The sequence below is a fragment of the Balearica regulorum genome, chromosome 23 (genome assembly GCF_011004875.1).
Source record: "Balearica regulorum gibbericeps isolate bBalReg1 chromosome 23, bBalReg1.pri, whole genome shotgun sequence".
Taxonomy (NCBI): domain Eukaryota; kingdom Metazoa; phylum Chordata; class Aves; order Gruiformes; family Gruidae; genus Balearica; species Balearica regulorum.
In genome coordinates, this window is record NC_046206.1 from 4359982 (window position 1) to 4375085 (window position 15104).

The following is a 15104-nucleotide window of genomic DNA, read 5'->3' on the forward strand; positions in this document are numbered from 1 at the left end:
ACGTAGCTCTGTCCTTACGGTCTAGTCTTGCGACTTCTTCCCAGTCTGAAATAACAGCTTAGTGAAAAAGAGACAGGAGGAACGCGTTCTGCCCTCGGTTATATGGCATTTGTACTCGCTGTAATATAGAAAGGTGACAAATGCGGGTGTCTGGGATTCTTGCATCCTTATAGTGGAATGATGATGCTATTTAAATCATTTTCAATTTCATGTCTATACTGCAGAGACTTAAAGAGCTACCATGTGCAGTGAAAGCGAACTTTGTTCTGTTGCATTGCAAATGAAAGATGAATTTCCAAATCGATTCTTCCTCCATTTTTTGGAGAAGGCTAGCAAATTAGTTCCATTGAAGTTACACAATTGTGGTGTTGTGCAGCTTGTGCCACTCAACCTTCACGTTACGGGTTAAAACGTTACATTTCAGTGTTCTTTTCTCCTCTGTCTTCATCGATTCTTCTGCATCTACATCTCTCTCCTTTGTGCTTTTTATTCTAAAGGAAGAAATAGGTGCCGATAATCCTCCACTAAAAGCTATCAAAGATGACCCACATACATATAAATACGGCTCTAGCATTTTGGAAGGAAGAGGCTTTCACTCCTTATAAATTCTGCAAATGGATCTTAGGAATCAGAACGTTCCCGTTTGCTGTCAATGTGGTAGGAAGAGGAAACCATATTAATGGGTCGCTCGTTTCTCCCTGCATCCAGAACATTCTGAACAATTTGACTGAACCTCTGCCCATAAAGTACAGTTTCCATCCTTTCTCTCTCAACAGGAAGAAATGTTACGATGATGTATAAAGTGACCCAAAGAACAACTTTGAGCAGTATTGGGAGATTTATTTTGTAGATGGTTTCATAGTACAATGAAGTGGTTAGCAGCAGATTTTCTGCTAACTTATCTGGGCTTTTCAGTAGTGGGAAGGGATAGGGAGCAGTTAGGAGCCTAATCCAAGTGGACTAACGTTAACGAAAAATCTGGCATGCAATTCGCTTGGCCAGACTGTACTCATAGTCACCGACTGAGCCAGAAACAGAACCGGGATCGGCTCATCACCAGTTTTTGTCCTGGACTGCATGCCGCCACGCTGAATTACCACCCTCAGCAGTAATATGGTATAAAGCACAAGTAAAAAATATAAAATCACAGTAGGAGGAGACTATTTGAAGAAAAACCGAGTCATTGTGAAGCCTTTGATCTGAGATTTGGTTTGCTGTAGCTCTCTGTGATGATAGACTGGCAAAAGTACCCCTTTAGTGTTTCGTGTCTGTTATGTGGTATGCTTTTGGTATCCATTTTTGATTTAAAATTGGATAAACATCCGTCATTTTGTTCTCTAATATATATGTGCTTACACAAACCTCTCTGAGGGCAACTAGACAGAAAAGTTCTTTGACTTACGCCATGAAGATGCTGCACTTTGCAGAGCTTGCTGCCAACACCCAGAATCTCTCCTTCAGATCTCTCCTTGGGCTGCAAATTATTTTGCCTAATTGAATCCTAATCTTTTGTTTTGCTCTAAAATTGCCTTTTCTGCTTATCAGATGGTAAAATCACCTTGCTCTCTCTCTAGTCTTTCAGCAGCCTCACAAATGTCAAGTGGAGGGCAAACTGCTTGGAACCATTCTGGAATTTTGTAGCCATTGCTTGCTCAGGGCCTTGAGTTGAGATGAATGGGGCTGCAGCGAGGCTTCTCCAGAGATTCTTCTCCTCACGTATGCAGGAGGAAAAAGTATGGAAAGAGGCAAATTCAGTCAAGAAGAGGCTGTAGATAAAATTTAGCAGATGCTTTTTTTTTTTCTCTCTCTCAAAGCTAAATGTGGAGCTGAGATTGTTGTGTGCTCTTTAACTGCTTGGTCCCTCCAAACGAGAAGCAAGGCCCTGGCCGTCGGAGCTGGAGGTCTTAAGAAGCCGCTTTTACGCCTGAGTCTGTCATTGACTGGTTGTACCGGGATCTTGCCTCTGCTCCAGTTTCCCTGCCTGCAAAATGGGGCATACTATTCCTCTCATCTTTCTCCCCTTGTGCTCCCTCCCACTGAAGGAATTTGGTATTTACATGCTAGAAGGGGTACATTGAACAGTGTTCCACAATTTGTAAGCGCGTGATTCACTCTGCGTGTGTTAATAGTTCTGTTGAACTAAATGGAAACGCTCACATACTTCAAATTTCTGCTTGATCACAGCTATTCTGCTCAGCAGCTGGGCATGGTCAAGGTCTGAAAGAGCCAAACGTTGCCATCCGAACTTTTGTGGCATGTTACGCAAGAATCGCCGTGCCCTGGTCAAGGTGTCTTTTGCTTAATGATGTTTGCCGACTGAAATTCCCCTTGGAAATAGGATTCTTCTTCCTTCTCTATTCTAAGCTAGTTAGTGGTATTCCTTTGGTTGATCAAGCAGCTGCTGTGTTTAGGCTTGAATCTTCCCTTGCATGTCTCTGATTTCAGTCCTGGCTAGAAAGTGCATCTTAATGGCAGACTGCCATTATTATAATTATAATTGATACTTACTATGAATGGAAACTATTAATTTCAGTGTTTTGAGTCTGGTGATATAAGTTGAGATATAACAGCAATAATAGTATCCAAGTATAAAATATCTAAGTTCAGGAAATGGAGAGACCAAAACAAATGTAGCTTTTCTTTACCTTCTAGAACTTCTGTATGCTCTTGCAGAGCCACATGCTGAATACCAGATGGTGGAATGTTCCCTGAGCTTCTCCTTTACTGAAGTTTTCTGTTTGGCCAATTTTAGGTCTGTGCTGTTGGTTATACTTTACATTTTGCACTGGTTTATTCTCTGTAACCATTTTTCCTGGACAGGATGCTCTCTGTGGTCACAGCCAAGTGACCTGAGGGTAGATGCTCTGCTTTTTTTTCAACTAACACAAGATGTAAAATGCTGCCATTCTCCTATAGCAATGTCACAGCCACTCTATGTATATGGCAAAGGAGCAGAGGAAGGAGGGATTTGGGTTTGGATTTTTTTTTTTTTTCCCCCCTTGGGAGGGGGAGATATATATTTGGGGTATATATTTTGAATCATTTTCAAACCACTTGGAATACCAGGTTTGGAAGAATGTGGCTTGACCGCACCTAATCTCAGGCCTTGGAACTGAAAGAAGGAAAATGGAGGAGAAAATAAGTTGAATGAAAAAGACTTGAGGAGGAAGAAGGTGGTATATATTAAAGACGAGCAAAGGTTTGGTAACAGAAAATAATGCCCATATATGCACATAAGGCACCAAATTAGCAGTGGGGGGAGGAGAAAGGACGACTTGTTTAGTGTAAGAACAGCGCTCTCTAACTAGAATCGTCCCTTCAATGAAATATTAAGCAAACAAACCTGTGTTTAAATGGCAGGAGGAAGAGATGGCAAGGTCAGAGGATTCCAGAGAAATTGTTTGCAAGGTCTCATCCCTTACTTGTGTAGCGATGGCACATGAAGTGCTGTGAGTTAAAAAGTTTGCACTGGAGACAGAGGCATTTTAGAAAGCCTGGTGGAAAGCTAGAGCTGTAATTTTGGTGTATTTCCGGCCCTGTAGGAATAGAAATAAAGCAGCCATAGAGGTCTGAAAGAACTGCCCTCTGCTCGTGAGGAGATTGGGTTGTGGCTGTGCAGCCCTCAAAAGTGGAATTTATTTTTTTCGGAGCTGTCAGCTATTAAGAAATGGTGTACTCATGCGATGACCTTCAATCTGATGTACGTTTTGGGAATGAGGTTTGGGGGGCGAACTGTTGCTTAGCTGTAGGCTGTGAAAGAAGGTGCGTGGCTAGGGGTTGGGGCTTGGACAAGCTGAGCAATATTCAGCGGCTGGTTCAAGGCAGTAAAACTACATCATTGCTTCAAATGCCTGTTACGTTATTTTTCCAGCCTTTTCAATAGGAAGAATATGTTGCCCACTGATTCTTCTGAGTTTCTGTTTCGAAGATGGGTAATAGCACAGCTGATTTTGGAAATGGAGCCGTTTCTAAGATTGTGTTGTTTTACAGTGAGAAAGGCTCTTAAAACAAGGACCTTGCTGTGCTAGGAGATTTTCACGCACGCCTTCAGAGACAGTCTGTGTCCTGAAGAGCTGACATCCTAAATAGGCAAGATGGACAAAGGGCAGAAGAAAGGAAGTGGTGTTAGCCTTGGTTTGCAGATGAGGCATGCGAGAGATTAACGGCATTTTTACTTTTAATGTGTTTGCTGATAGAGCTTCCCTACTATAGAAGCTTGGCTCAGGTGAGCAAAAAAATTGTCATAGCTTAAAACAGTTCCTTAAAGAGAGCAAACTATATTGATGAAAGAGCTAGCATCAGACCTGCATAACCGGCCAGCCATATCCCCTGTGCTTCTCATAGGTGACTTGTCCAAAGTCACAACCTGAATCCATCTAATTGCCCCAAAGCAACCTATGTCTTGCTCATGTTTGGAAATACCATAATTGTCATAAGGACATTTTGTTCTTTCAAGGATCACAGCCCAGATTAAGAACTTAGATGATTTAGAAGTGGCTTTGCAAGATGATGAAACTCAAAACCATACGGATGTGTTTCACTTGGAGATTTTGGGAATCAAAATACAGCAAGTCAAAACAATTCTCTTAAATCATAATGCTCAAACAGCTGTAACACCAGCCAAATGCAAACCTTTAAAGAGTCTTGCATTGCTAGCAAACAGCAGTGACCAAGAAGTCAGTGGACTGGGCTGCTGTCTATTGGGAAAATTATGGAAAGCAGAACTAGAGACGGAAAAAAACTTGATGGAATTGAGGCATTGATTCACGCTCCTGCCAGTGTGGGACAGTTCCCTGTTTTGTTTTTATTAATGGTTACCTAATGCTGTTTATAAACATGACAAGCGAATGGGTTTATACCACTTCTCTCATGCTCTTGACTGCAAGGATTTGACTTCAGCCTAGTTTCCCCCCTCAATTTAATATAATCACATTGCTTATTGTTATAAAACCTTTTACTATGGCTTCTCTTTCTCTTTAGTATTTACATTCTTCAAATATTTGTTGACCACTTCACTTTGTTTACCCTTCAAGTTTCTTTTCATAAATAAGTCTCGTGAATATTGTGATTTTTTTTTTTGTTGCTTTGAACTTATTGCTGTAAAATGTATTTCTGGTTATATGGCACCCTTATAATGAAGTTCCTGGTAAAGATTAATTGATCATACAGAGCAAATCTTTCATCAGCTTCCACGAGATATAATTGATAGACGATGCAGCTCTGCATCACATCAGTCTTTCCTGTTCCTGTATCATGTTGCAAGAACATGTCTAATTCGCTTTGCACTCTTACCCTGCGCGCCGTCGAGCTGCACTGCTTTCTTGCTTTCTTTTCTCTTTCCTCTGTTATGCCTATCTGGAGTAGGTACAAGATTGAGGACAGTGGCAGGGTAGTGTTCTTCATGCTTTGCCCAGAAGATAATCAGCCGCTGTCTTTGTTTATTTTCCTTGTGAGACAGGTTTTTGTATGTGTGTTTATATATACTTCCAATATGAGTCACATTATTACCTTCTGCATTTTATAACCTCTCTATAGAAGATGGCCTTTCAAAGAGTTTATATCTGAAAATACCCATGTGTTAAAGACAAGTATTTCTCCTGTTGCTGGCTGTGCTGCCTGCTGTTGTATCAGGGAAGTAGATGGTTTGCGCTGCGTCTGATAAGGTTTAGAGAAGGGTGCGTAGTGAGTCCCTCTAGCTCAGCAAGATGAAGAATCGGTATGTCTGTAGAAATGGCTAAGTAGTCCGAGAAGAGTGCTTTGTGGGAGTAAGGGACTTGAATTTGGAGGTAATTGGGATGCTTAGGTCCTCGCTGTCTGCTCTGCTCCTTTGTTGTCACAGAAGTGCTCCCTGGTGTGGTTTTTATTGCGGAGAGTATAGGGGTATATAATAAAGCTCTGCTGAAGTGCTCCAGCAAAAATGGTTGGGATATCAGGGGTGTGCAACAACATGGAGAAGCTGTACTAGGGCAGTAGAACAGGTAGGTAAGAGCAGGAGTAGAGAAGTCATCCTGAAATTTCATAGCTGTCATCAGTGAACAGAGTGAGGAGCAGCCAGGGTTAACTGAGCTCTAGTGATGTGGGCTACAGGGCATTCTTAAAGAGACAGCGAGTGCTTTTCTTCTAGTGGGTAGCAGCCAGTTCAGATGCCAGAGCTGGGTAGCAAGTTGCAAAGAAGGCTTTGTTTCAGCCATGCCAAGCTGTTATCAGAGCGAGGAATCTTTTTGTCAACTACTTCTGAGAGTATAAAATGCATCGGAGCAGTAAGATTCTTGAATGGTTTCGTGATCTCTCCCCCCGCAGAATTGCTTCTGTCTGCAGTTTAAATGGTGGTTTCAGAATCGGAGAGCAGAGGAGCAGGGAAGACACGCAGCTGCACCCCAGGAAATGCGATGTGGTAACAGGTGGCGATGCAATCATTGAGCTCTTCGTTTTTCATCTCCCAGGCAGGCAGGAGGACTCCTTCCTGTGGATGCAAGTTCCTTTGTGTTTGTACGTGCGTTGTGAGGTCAGGCAGTTCCTCAGGACAAAGGATGCCCTGCTGCGGTGCAGGGCTGGGAGGGAGATACAGAGGGCTTGATGAGAAATCTAAGACGGCGTGGAAGGGATGGGGGTTTGCAGGGAGAAGCTGAGCAAGACTCTTCTGGGGCAATGTTCTGTCTTCATGGGAGTAGGGGCTGGACTGAGTAGCTGTTTAGTGTTGTTACTGAGTTTCTGCAATAGAAAGATTAGGGGAAGCTGAGACCCTCCTGGAAGAAAGGGTCAAGCAGGGTTAAGAAAATCAATCAGTGAGAGTGGGGATGAATCCAACGTGTGTGAATGTGTATTGGGATTGAAAATCAGAGGTGGCTCGGGAGGAGTCTGAAAGTAGAGATTGGGATAGTGGTTTGGGGGAAGGCTGATTTGGGTTGGGATAAAGTGATTGGAACAGTCTGGAGGAACGGAGAAGCTGGCATAACTGTTAACTGTTACACGATGCAGAATCGCACACTGCACCAGCCAGTGGTAAAGAAGGAGATCACACGCTTTTAGGGCCCTTTTTCTCTTCCTTCTCTTCATAAATCTACTCACGGGTCTGAGCTGGTCCAGCTCAGTGCAGCGTGGAACAGGGAGCGGAGGGATGGTGGTGGTGGAAGGGATTGAAGGAGTGGGGCATGTCTGTACCAGGAGACCGGGTGTAGCCCAGCCCCTGGCACAGAACAGCTGATGTGCATTTTTGCTCGCTCCAATGGCAGCTATTGAAGCTTTATCCAGATGTCAGGGAATTCTCTCTTTGTGCAGAGCTTGTGCATAGGAACAGCATATATGAGGGTTGCTGCCCAATTAGTGGGAGCAGAAATGAATATGGCTTTCTCATGTTCAGAGTGGTATCCAAAGAACATAATTTGTGTTGGATTTGAGGTGAAATGTGGCTGCTGCTGGTGGCTGCCCCGGTGGCTACCTTTGCAATGTAACTGAAAGTGCAATAACGTGATGTTTAATTCCGGGATAAGAAAAGAAGGATACATAGATAATACATAGAGGAAGTACTTACTGTAACGATTCCACAGGGACCTGCAATTAATGGGTGATCTCCAGTTTCTGTTGTTATTTTTCTTTGTGTGTTTCACAGCCTTCCCCTGGTCAACCTGTTGTTTTGCTTTTCTCTTCATCCTCTCTTAAACTGGGAACTGATCTTGCAGCTGGGCTGCACTCAGACCCTGGTGCTCAAAGGTGGCTCCCTCGATTGCAGTCGTGTTTGAAATCAGTGCAGGCTCTTGTCCTTGTGCCTTTCACTGCACAGGTGAAGTCTTGCACTGTAAACTGCTCAGGGTGAGGGCCCTGGTCTGTCCACAAGCTGCCCAGCCCTCAGCACGGTGCCATAAAACAAAAAAATACGGGAGTTACTTTTATTAGTGTTCTATCTCGGAGATGTCTGTTAGTGTTATTGATGTGCTTGTTAATCTTTGTTTTTGAGTATGCTGACTGCTGTATACATTATGTCAGTGCAGTGCAAGTGCTTCTGCGGTAAAATATGCACCAGCTCACTATCAGTGCACTAGAACACAACATATAATGTTTCAGGTTTCAGAGGAAGAAAGAGATGGATTTAGTGTCAAGTGGAAGTTGGCAGGGGACTTAAGGATATCTAAGTGTCTTTGTAATATATGATTAGCAATTCAAGACAAAGAATTTCTGGGAGGTCAGCTCAGCCAGCATTTTTCATTGCATCATCCTGGACTGGTGGTTTCCAGGCCAGGAGCTGTTACCCGTCCGTGATCCATGATGCATTTTCTTTGTGCTGTCCATTTATCCTGACCAGGATGCAACGCCTACCCATGTTGGGATGTGAGCCTGTTGTTCTTCATCTACAGGGCAGAGTTGGGCCGACACAGAAAAATTGACTGGTTGCCCTTGTGCTAGCCTTCCTTCTCATTTTCAGAGATCGCACTGAATTAAAGAGGGCTAAAACTGCATTAGATATCCCCATGGGTAATGCTGTTTATGAAAGCGATAGCTGTAGTTACTGTAGGGATCTTGGGCAGTTCCATATGTCACGGCAGCGATTGCTGAAGAAACTGTCTAGAAAGATACTGACTGCTGAAAATGCTTGTCCTGTGTGATGGAGGCTCCAGCTCTCGCTCAAACACTTCACTTGTAGATGCCGAGCCTAACTCCCCACAGCCTCTTCCCTAACATCATTTCACCTTTCCTCCTTTTGGCTTTCCACGTGCGTATTGTTTGAGCGTAGTGCTGAGGACAACAGGTAGGACTCTGTTTCCTAGGTGAGGTGGGATCTGCCACTTGTGAATGTCTTTAATTTTGTGTGGTTTCTTTTGTGCAATTAAGGAGAGCTAATTAGCTCCTTTTAGTGCAGTCTCCTTGCAGAGGTAGCTGACCTCTTGTTAATCCTGGATTAAGTTCTTACTAAGAACTGGCTCTTTGTGTGTCCCAGTTAAGATGTTGACACTTTGTTCTCTCTCTCCTTGTTCTCCTCCTCCCCCTCTTCCTCCCCATGCCTTTGAGCACATGATTGCCTGCCTCCTCCATCCCCCACTACTGTAGGAATCCACGCACTCTTAGCAGCCACTGTATCTTGCTCCATGAAAATGCCATTGTCGGTTCAGAGTACTCTACAAAGGTTTTTGCTTCTCCTGGTACCTGTCTAGGAGCCCATTTTCTGCAAGGGAGACGGGAGAGTTTTGGCAGTGCTCCTTAATGCTTAATAGGGTGAGAATGCTGTGGGGTTTGAAGAGTAGCACCCGTTTTGTACTCTGGAGGCTGGAAGGATGTTCCATGGTCTGAGCAGGAGCTAGCAAACAGGAGCACATACCCAGTCGGAGAACTCAGCCTGTACAATGCTGTGCATTCAAAAGCAGAGTCCATACATTCAGAGTTCAAGAGAGTGTCTAGGAGAAAAGCAGCTTCTGTGCTCCAACAGTGGTATGAGCAAAAAAAATTAAATGTGTGCAAAATACTAATTACCACCCAGATGCCTCGGTTACCCACTAATGCTAATCCTACGTGCAGATCCTGAGGTTGTAGCACTACACTGAGTTTTCCCTGAGGACACGCTTTCTTGACGTTTCTGAGACGTCTTTTTGAAGACAAGGCCAGAAGTACTATGAAAGTGTTAAGCGTCCCCTGGTTCTGTTCTGAACTCCGCTGAAAAGCAGAAATGTTGGGGAATAACTGCCTCAATGGCTTTAAGTTTTCAGAATGGATTGTATTAAAAGTGGACAAAGAATTACTGGGGAAGGGGAAATGAGAAATGGGATGTGTTTTCAAATCCAGGTGCTCATTGTTCCCAGGCATTTTGCAGACAGACTTCTAAAGAGTGCTGTTTGTTTCCCTATCACTGGTGTGGCTTACAGGGAGGGTAAGATTGCTGTAGCTGGATACAGAGTTTATCTCAAACCCACTTGTTGCTCTGTAGGCCTGGATGTTCAGGCACCGGACTGTCTCGTGTGTATCTATTGTCAGTCCTGGGCTTTAATTACTTGGACAGTGCATCATTTCCTCTCACCTGAGAGATGCAATATGTATGAGCGTGCTTGTATTACGGCTCGATCCGAGACAGTAGAGCAGAAACCAGCCGTGCCACTCAGTCCAGCAAGTGCTAAAGGTACGGCTTGTACTGTCTGCATGAACACTGAAGAGCCTACCAGAGATAGGCATGCTCTGAATTAGAGCATCCTTGGAAGGAGTGCTCCTGATGTATGACTTTTCAACTTTCTGTTGGGCTCAGTAGTCCTGTGGTGGTCAGGCTGTGGTGTGCGACCGTGTCGTGCCATGAACATAGCTCAGTAGTCGAGCCTTCCTAAAGCTGACCTTCACACATGAAATAATGCCTTAGTGCTTGTCTTGATTCTGTAATGCCAGTACCAGGGCAAGGGCTGAGAGACACATGTGCAAGTAAACCTAGTCGACATACAATGCGTTCTGCACCTCTTGAACAAAACAGGAACTGGTGGCTTTACATTCAGAAGACCTTCGTTAAAGGCCCCTCAAGATCCTCTTAGTGCAGTATTATCAAACTCTTATCACCATGAGACAAGCTGTCTTCGTAGTGATGTGAATGGTGCTGCAAAGACCCAGAAATCTAGCAAGAATATTTGTCCTTCCAAGAGTTCTGGGTTGAATTTTGCAGATCTGATAAAGTTTGTAAAGCTTTTGAGGTGTTGCCTGATTTTTCAAATTACCTGTAACTTTGCCTTTTGCATGCCATCCCAGATAACCCTAAGAAACTTTTCTCCAAGTCAGTCTTGAATTTTTACTACTGCTTTTACAGTGCTTTTGGAAGCAGAACTTTTGTTTGAATCATCTTCTCTCCTGACAGTCTGAAGAGTGGGTAGGTCTTAAACTCATGCATTGAATCTATTCTACCACTTCATGGCCTTCTTTGAGCCTTTGAGTGTTCTCTGTGGTTCCAGATCTGATGTAGCCATTATACTGAATTTCATGAGATCCTTTGGGTCAGTGTAGCCCTCATGTGGCTGTTGAAAAAGAGTGTCTTGTTCAAATCTTACTAGTCTTTCAGACAAAACATACCAAAAGTTGTAGAGGCTGAGAATCACACTTCCAGCTATTTTCATACATCTTTGAACACCATAAGGAAAAAACACTGAAAGATTCATAGACTAAACGAAATGGGACCATTCAGAGATCTCTTCTAAGTCCTGTTGAAAGCAAGGTATAAGACTTGCCCAAATTCATTCTAGTTGTGGTACAGAAGAGTGTTTAGGAAAACATAAAACCTTGCATAATATTGTTTGTCACAGATGGATAATTTAGCCTTGAATTAGTTACAGTGGTTAGTTTTGTTTACTTCCAAAAATGTGACTCCTTTGTCTAGCCAGAATTTGCCTAGCTTCGGCTTTCAGCACTTCCATCTGTCACCCAGTATTATCAAACTTGTGTTCCAGGTGATCGTTTAGAGCTTGTCATTCTTTGACCTTCCATCTGTGTGGAATGGATTCAGTGCAACTGTCTTTTACTGTTTGCTGCTTTTATCTGAACCCTGTCCGGTTTATCCACATTGTTCACATGTTGAAACTAGATTACGGTCCTAGACGTAGTGTTTCAGTAGGAATCACACCATCCTTGGATATGGAGGTACCATTGCCTTCAACACAGGGAATAGGAAAGTTTGTATGTAACACACCATTTTCTGTAAACATGTTTGTAAATTTACCAGTTTATGAACTTTTGTAAGCATTTCTAACTTTTAATGGTCATGTATGAAAATGAAAAGTCACTGTGCAAGTTCTAGTGGCTCTGCTTATCACCTTGGTTTTCCCGACTGAATAAACAGATTTTGCTGTGTTCTTGTTCATCCTTAGGTTTGTATTGGAGAAATACTTCAGTGGTTTTGGTGAGGAAGTTTACATTTGGGGTGAAAGTTGATGTGTTTTAGGTGCTTGTGATTGGCAGCACTGTAAACAGAGAGGGTGATGAAAGAAGCTTGGTCGCGAGAAGGATGTCAGAGAATTGGCATCAAGCCGATGGATCTCTTTAAGGGGGCAATGTATTTATTGAAATAGTGGCACATACACGGTGAACTCATGTGCATCTATGTGCGTTCTTTGAGTAATACCTAAAAGGTGATGGCACTGTTGTGCTGTCCTGATAAAGACGTGTATGGTGATAGTGTTTTCAATTTAAAATCACGTGCAGCGTTTGAATTGCATGGTGCCACGAGTCTGCTGGTGCAGAGCATTGATTCTTAAGAGCAGAGCACCTCCTGCTCCCACTGATTTTGATTATAGCGAAATGATGGATAATCAGCCTTTTGGAAAGATGCTGTTTTGGGATATTAGCACTGAACGCTGTGACTGATTCTAAACAGATGAGAAAATGGTCAACCCTGTGTATGGAACGGTTAGAAGGCAACAAAAAGAAGCAAAGGGCAGAGTGATGAGTATTTACACACCTCAAGGCACAGCTCCTTCTGTTATTGCTGGGGAGCGGTAAGTCCCTTGGGGGGGTCATTGGAAGCAGCTAAAGTCGGCTCTAGTCAGGCTCCTGATTTAGGTACTCTGAATCACGTTCTGGAGTTGCCTGCCTGGCTCAGCTGACACCACAGGGAACTTTGAAAATAACTAAGGTGGGCGATGTGAATGTAGACTGGAGAGACTGATGAGGAATGGAAGCGATGTAAGGTGTACATTTTTAAACTACTGTAGCCACTCTGGTACAGGAGCTTCTCTGGATACTCTTAAAGGGTTGTCTATGCCGGAAAGTTATTTCACATTTAAAGCCCAGAGTACTTCCTCACATGGACACTTGCGTTTCAAATCACAGGTGTTCGTACAGGAAGCTGTTCCAGATCAGTTCCACACTATTGCCTTGCACAGACAAGGTCTGATTTCATATACTGGAAGGAAGAGTGCAAGCTAGTCGATTGTTTTATGCTCCTCTTTTTCATCCTTCTGCCTGTGTAATATATACTGTACTGTGAGGGCCCTTGGGAGGGACTGAAACCCTTCTCCTTATTCTGGCATAAAGACATCCGTGAGCGGGTGTGTAGGGTTACAGTGGTGTGTACGTCCCCCAAAGAAACGCCATGTACTAATGCTGCTGTAGGGCTGTAAACTCTGCTTGATAATGTTTCTTTAAAAATCCCAGGCCCGTTTACACATGGATAGGCATGAAAAATGAAACCAAATTAGCTTCCTAGATGAAGTAAGCTAAATTGCATTGAGGTCACCTTACTTCTCTGAATGAGTGTGTCCTCACAGTGTTTAATTCAGTTTAGATAATCCACTTTACCTGTTAATTAGGGTTTAATTTTCCTGGCTGTTGTTGCGCTGACATGCTTACAGGTTTCGAAACTTTCTCCCACATGTTTTGAATGGTCTAGTGTCTACACAGGGAGGATGAATATGATTTTTTTGTCAACCTGTAGGCTTTGCCAAACTTTATGAATAGCATCTAAAAGTGACAGGTACGATCAGGGGACCCTGGGAAAAATCGCGGGAGCTTCTCCACTCCCCCCCCCCCCTTTCCTCTGGCAGACGTGAATAATGAAGGCATTAAGGGGGTTGCATTATGTAAAGCGGCAGCCCACAGGCTGCGTGCATGCGCGCGCACGCGTGTGTGTTTGTGTGCGCGTGCAGGAGCGTGTGTGAAAGAACTGGCAGCGAGGGGGAGAGGCGCGCAGACCTCAGTTGAGCCGCACAATCATAACCACAAAGACCGGGGCGGGGGGAGAAGAGAGGCTGAGCCGTGGCAGGAGCCCGAGCAGTATGCAAGGCAGCTGAGGGAGGGGGCTCTGGGTGCCCGTGAGGAGCCCCAGGCACCCCCTGCTCCCTCTTGCCTTCGGGAGATGGTGCAGGAGGTGAGTACCCTCCCACCTCACCGCTGGCCCACCCTCGCTCTCCCCCCACCACACACAAGTGCATGAATGAATGAATTCCTAGCCGCTCCGCGCTGCACTACCGTCCCTAATGGCTACCAGGTTAGTGTTACTCTCCTGTTCCTTCTGCCGATGCCTCTCTTCCTCTCCCCTCTGTGCGCGTACGTGCTGTCTGCAGGCTCTGAATGTGTGTGCACCCGTGTGTGCGTGTGAAAGACGGGAGCCAAAGGGCTGTATGTGCTGTGCTCAGCACAGGTTTGCCGAGCAAATCTACCACCCGAGACATACGCTTTCAGGGCAGATTAAATCTGGAGTCCATGTTGGTTGCTGCTGCTGCTGCTCCTTTCTGTTTGGGGGACTCGAAAGCAGACAGCGTGACATCATGTTGCAGAGATGCTTCGTTTCTTTTCCTTTCCACAGGCTGATTCCTTTTTCTCTTGTTCTCCCCCATGCACGCGCCCTACCTCTCCTGCAGTCGAATTGCTAAAGCAGCCTTTTCGATTGTTTGAAGCAACCGATGAGCGAATCTGATTGTTTTTTCAGCTTTCGTTCCCCTCACCCCTCCTCCTTTGCCCTTTACGCCTACTGTCTCCCCCAGCCCCGCAGGGGCAGTTGTTACTCTCATAACATCTGGGTATATGGAGGGAGGCAGAAGGGGGTTGAAGTTGGATGAACTGGCGATGCGTCACAGGAGGGGCAGCTGCAGCTCCTGCAGAAATATGGTGTATTTGTTTGCCCATGTGCTCCCTTGCTCTTAAAAGGTCTCAGAGCATGCACACTGATGCCTTGGTTCTGCTTTGCATTCCTCTCTGTGTTTATATATTTGCAGTGATGGGAAGGGACAGAATTTGTTTTGTGCCTTTTCCAGGCTGTGCTCTGGAGACTGTGCAGTGAGAATCTGATGAATCCCTATTCACTAAAGAATTGCTTTTTCTTAGATTACTGGTGACTAGCATTGTCCTGTGCATCATAGAAATCGCTGGTTCAGTAAAGAGGATATATTCCTGTTTCCTTGCTTCATTAAGTCACGTGCATCTGCAGGAGAACCGTGTAGATTTAGGATGGAGCTTGTGATTTTGGCTCAGCAGAATGGAAGGAAACTGCAAATACAAATCTCAGACATGTATTTTACATCAGTGCAGTAACTTTGGATGCCCAACATTCTGTCAAGGGAAGCCCCCAACTGCCCACGCCACTGAAAACCAGAAAGCTGGGTAAAGCAATAGAGAATATGTCATGTGGGGAGGGGGACAAGCCTGAGCCAGGTCCT

The 15104-nt window shown here is 44.4% G+C and overlaps 1 protein-coding gene across 18 annotated transcripts in view; it reads left to right on the forward strand.

The window, feature by feature from the left end:
• Positions 1 to 15104, forward strand: part of GRAMD1B (GRAM domain containing 1B) — a 134307-nt gene that overhangs the window by 78347 nt on the left and 40856 nt on the right. For 2 of the 18 annotated variants that reach the window (XR_012838783.1, XR_012838784.1), the window contains exon 3: positions 6301 to 6401. The exons of 15 other annotated variants lie outside the window; for them this stretch is intronic. Coding sequence is in view for 1 of the 3 variants with exons in the window: in XM_075774759.1 (XP_075630874.1) it covers positions 13926 to 13936 (11 nt within the window). In the remaining 2 variants the exon portion in view is untranslated. Of the gene's footprint in view, positions 1 to 6300; positions 6402 to 13615; positions 13937 to 15104 lie in introns of those variants that run through there. One more of the 18 variants, XM_075774759.1, reaches the window with a different exon arrangement.